At 32.2% G+C, this 5,174-nt stretch overlaps 1 protein-coding gene across 3 annotated transcripts in view; it reads right to left on the reverse strand.

Moving 5' to 3' along the window:
• The window catches only part of LOC106682506 (diuretic hormone receptor), a 283,519-nt gene that overhangs the window by 85,998 nt on the left and 192,347 nt on the right, over positions 1–5,174 (reverse strand). For all 3 annotated transcript variants that reach the window (XM_067051687.1, XM_067051688.1, XM_067051685.1), the window contains one exon: positions 2,371–2,557. In XM_067051687.1, coding sequence (XP_066907788.1) covers positions 2,371–2,557 — 187 coding nt within the window. The remainder of the gene's footprint in view (positions 1–2,370; positions 2,558–5,174) is intronic.

The raw sequence follows: 5,174 nt of genomic DNA on the forward strand, positions 1-5,174 counted from the left end.
ATTCGAATAATATGTATTCGAATAATTTTTCATTCGACTAATTTTTTATTCCATTGAAGTAGTATTTTAAATGCTTGAAGAAGTTTGTCGGGGGGTGCGGTCAGAGAACAACATAAATAAACAAAACCATATTTATTTATTTTATACCGACGTTTCGACCTGAGTTTCAAGTCTTCATAAGGGGTTGTGGCGTAGAGGGAAGATTGGGAAGGGAAGATTAGTATTTTAAATATTGGAATAAAAAAGTATTCAGATTGTTTAGTCGTATTTTTATTCGAATAAAAATTTATTCGTCTCTCGTCAATCGAATAAAAAAGTATTCGTCTCTTGTCAATGGAATAATTTTTGCCCAACTCTAGTCTAAATCCAAAAATGCATTCATCACTAGTTGAGAGGACCCTTCCCACTCATGGCAACGCAGACGGCGAGTAAGCGCCACAGCGCTCCCCTGTACACAGCCGATCCCACAACCTACCTTAAAATTCCCTTCAAGCTATGAAATGATATTTATGTATATTATTGTATACATATTTATATTTTTGTATTAAGAATTTTCGCTTGTTTCATATGATAAAATTAATAGAAGGACGAGAAGAAACATTATTTTCATAGAAGTTAATATGACAAAGATTTGTTTGGTATAAATAAACATTAACTTCAAATGAACATATATTGCTGCTTTGATTTTAGAGTAACACACATCTGATAGCTTTAATTTTATTTTTAAATTTTAGTATTTCAAGGACATTACGGTAGACTCGGGCTGCTTTCTCTGATGGGGTCGTCAGCGATTTGAAATTAAATTACTAAAATATTTTGTAATTTCTTTCCTTTATTAGGGAAGGAACGTCTCACACCCACAAGTCTAAAAAAGGTAGATTTTAGTATTTTTTAATTCTTTATTATTTTAAATATTGCTATACTTCCTCTAATAATAGCTATTTATGTGAAATGGAATCCTGCCAGTGAAACAGTAAGATACCTGGGAACACCTAGATCGCCGCCTTACCTGGAATCACCATATCAACATCAAACTAACTCAAAATTATGCAAGGTTAGCAATGCTATATCCTATCCTAAACAGAAATTCCAAACTAAAACCAGAAACAACTGTTATATTTAAAACAATCCTCAGGCTACTGCTGATGTACGGCTGTGAAGTCTGGGGAGCGGCATCCTTCACGAAAAGGAAAAAACTACAATCTTTTCAAAATAAAGTCATAAGAATCGCAGTTAATGCTCCTTGGTTCATAAGAAACAGCCAATTGCATCGCGAATTACATATGGAATCAATAGAGGATTATATCAAAAAACGGTTCATGAAGTTCCACTCCCAGTTGCCGACAGTTAAAGGAAAGTCTAGGAAAGAACCTACAACCTGGGAAACCCAACCTCAACCCGAAGACTGAAGCCCAGACTGCTGCAAGACATTCTTTTATAAATTTTTAATAAATATAAAATTAATTCATAGTCACACTACCTCTATTTTACTTTTTATTATTACTCATTTTATTTATTCATTATTATTTTTTTTTTCTCTCTTCCCTTTTTCAAATTAACTTGTTTCTTTTTACTATTAGAAGACAATTCTTTGTTTTATTTAAGTATACCAATATTATTATATTTTGTTATTAATTTTCCTTTTCTCTTTTATTAAGAAGCATTATTCTTATCTATTTATCTTATTATTATTTTTTTTTCTTTTAATAAGAACATTTTATATAGTTAGGGGTGTCATTTGTATGACTATACCCCCTCATAATCAACTGTTAAAATAACATATATAATATAAGTTATATCAACCATGTAAGGCCCACCAGGCCGATTTGGTATAAAAATAAAAATAAAAATAGAGCTATTTAAAAGTAATCTATCTCAGCCATTATTGCCTCCTATAATATTACCTTTCCTTATCTCCTATATATTACCTTTCCTTACCTTACTTATTACTTTACCTTACCTTCCTACCAACTACTATAACCTTTACTTTCCTTGGCTAAATCTGAAAGGTAGTAAATCTGGTTTGAATTTAGAGAAAGCTATATGTAAAGTTGGAATGACAGTCATCATTCAAAATCCAAAAAGATTCAATTACGTAGAAGTCTAAACTGTTAGTCCAATCGACTGTGTATGAGATAATAAACAATGAATGTATTCTTCAGTGTTATGAACGAAGCCCGGGAATTCATGAGTGATCAATCTGAATTTAGTTTGACTGTCATTCCAACTGACCGTATAGGAATCCCATAATAATTTTCTGTTCTTACTCTTCAGTTCAATGACTGATGCCATTGTGAACATAAAGTTTTCTTTGTGCTCATTAGTTGAATTATGATGAACAAATACTTTTTGTGTTAGATATGGACTCACTTGCAGTAGATAAATATGAAGAGAGCCAGGGATAGGGTTATCAAGGAGAGAGTGTAGCCTACGGAGTATATCACCGTCGACATCTCTGTCATCTCCGCGTCGGGCACCATGAAATCCCTCACTTGGCAGTTGTCATAGTTGGTTAGGTTCCAATCACCGTTCGAGTCGCAGAACTTGGTAGCGTTTTCTGAAACATCAGAGCAAAGCTAGTATTTATATACTGACATAAGATATATTTTGTTGCTTGGATCATTATTACTATTGTGTTGCACTAACCCTCGACTTCTATGAACAATATCCAGCGGGCTCAGTTAATAATTTGTATGCATTATGTTGCCTGGGTGGCTTGCAGTTCATTATAAAAAAATATTTACCCGGAAATTTTGTACTATTACACTGTTGAATGCTATTGGCCAAATCTATGCTTTGCAACGAATATTGGAATGACAATTTTTTTTTTTTTTTTTTACATTTTTTTTATTTGCACCTGTAAGTTTACTTTATAACCAGAAAATGAGCTTTGCTATTCAGGCATGGCACGAGGGAAGACGCACTGGGTGCATCCTCCTAAGGTCTAAATTTATTGAAATGTCCATGTAGTGTGTTGTGAAACCGTTTATAAATCATATGAAGCTGGTCCATTACAATTAGAATGCGTAGGTCGGTAAGAATGGTCTCGTTTGAAACGTAGATTGGTGAGTTCGTTGCCAGTCTTAAAAATTGTGATTGAAAAGTTTGTATTTTCTGAATCTGTGTCTTTTTAGCAGTTCCATAAATTTGGCAGGCGTATGTCCATATGGGTTTTAGTAAGTAATTAGTAATTCTAATTAATTAAGTAGTATACTCTAAGTTTCTATCTGAGGGATTATTGTCTTATAAAATTTCCTCCAACAACTCTGTTCGACTTCTCTTGAGCTTTAGACAATAAATGAGAATGCTCCTCTTTCTAATTTGGCCCATTAAACAATATCATTTCAGTTTTACAATTATAATTCAACTATTTGTAAACTTATATTGGCTCTGAAATTTACTCCTTGAGGGCTCATAATTAGGTCCTCATAGTATCGCGGACATGAGCGGATTTTTTTGGCGAACTACAAATTTTTAGTGGAAACCTGTCGGTCTAAATGATTTGAGACAATTAGAAATCGGTTGAGCCGTTCGTTCAAAAAACTTTACATACTCAGAAAATGCAGTATTTGTTTTTTAATAATTTGAGCTTAAATTGTTCTTCATTCAACATTCTTGTAAAACCACTGGAGCAATAAAATCAACAATAAAAGGTCAACTATTTTTATATAAGAACAGACTGTATACATTTGACATAATCTTTTACAGGATCTTGTGCTCAACTTATTTCAAACATTCACGGTATCTAGTTAAAGAGCTTGAGACATGAAAAATAAAATCCACTGAGCAGTTCGCCCAATCGTCAGAAAGATTGTATTATGTATAAATATAATTGCATTCTTGTTCAATGATTTAATTTTCATTGTTTATTGGTTTTTATATCGTTATATACTTTAATTTTGGAAGGAAGTAGGAGTTACCTGATTAATTATCTATCTATTCTAGCCAGGGTGGGAGAGTACAGAATTATCACTTGGATCTACTAGGAAGTAATTGTCGACACTCCCATTATGAAATTACGGGTGAACTTCCTCCATGGATTCCTTCGACAATATATTCACTATTCTTATTATAATTTAATATAACCTAATCGTTTTTAGTAAAGTCTTAATTTTAAGACTTTATAGTTCGCATCTTTTATCATTTTATTCTCTTCTGTTTTCAAATATTTTATTTTTCTAATAGTGTTTTAATTAAGTGTCTTATATAATAAGGTAAAATTCCTTTTCATTCATTCATATTAATCAAATTAAATTAAATCTGTTACCAGACCAAAGGTAGTGCAAGGTGATTTGGTCGGGATCACATCCCAACATCAGATTTTTATTCAAGTAAGGATATCCCACTTCATGAGACTGGATTAAACCCGAGAGGCTCCCGAAACCACAGGGCTGACTCACGGCTACAGTATAACAGAAAATATTCGTAAATATCTGCCACAGCCGGATTCGAACCTGGGTCTTTGGAGTTAGTAACGGTATGTTTCATTTCCCGAATATTCTATTTTCATTGTAATTATAAATATTTAAAATAATAAGGCCAATTTAGAACCATTACTAAACATCAAATAATATTATTTTTTGGAGAAAAAAAAAAACAATAATAGAGAAAAAATAAATCACATAAAAGTTGAGTGTTTTAATTTTTCAATGCTCCTTAATATAATATTTTTCTTTATGAAATGTTTTATATTATTTTAAGCTCATTTTTTATAAGTATTTATTTAACATATTTGTACCGTGTGCTGCAATATTGTGCCATTCTTAAATTATTTACAATTGTTTAAATATTTTAAGTACTAAGGGTATTCACGCAACTATGTTAAATACGAAAATGTGTTAAAATCAAGGAACATGATTTTCCCCCTACGCCACAGATTCATGGTCCTTCCACCCAATAAAGCATCATAAACTTCAACAACTTGGTCTCGTTGACATTGAAAAATTTTTTATGTTCTCGAGACGAGGACAGTCATATGACTGTCACTTATGTAAGTGACTGGATGTCATATGTGACTTAAAGCATAATATAATTGACAAGATATTCTACTTTAACATAGCCGATTTCAATAACGGAGAAGGTTCTTAAAAGGTTTTCGTATTTCATAATTATTTCGCAGAGCTTCCATAATTCCCTCCTTCAGGGAATAGTCAGAGGAACATAATTCTAAAGGG

The sequence above is a fragment of the Halyomorpha halys genome, unplaced genomic scaffold (genome assembly GCF_000696795.3).
Source record: "Halyomorpha halys isolate HHAL.00 unplaced genomic scaffold, Hhal_1.1 Scaffold419.1, whole genome shotgun sequence".
Lineage (NCBI taxonomy): Eukaryota > Metazoa > Arthropoda > Insecta > Hemiptera > Pentatomidae > Halyomorpha > Halyomorpha halys.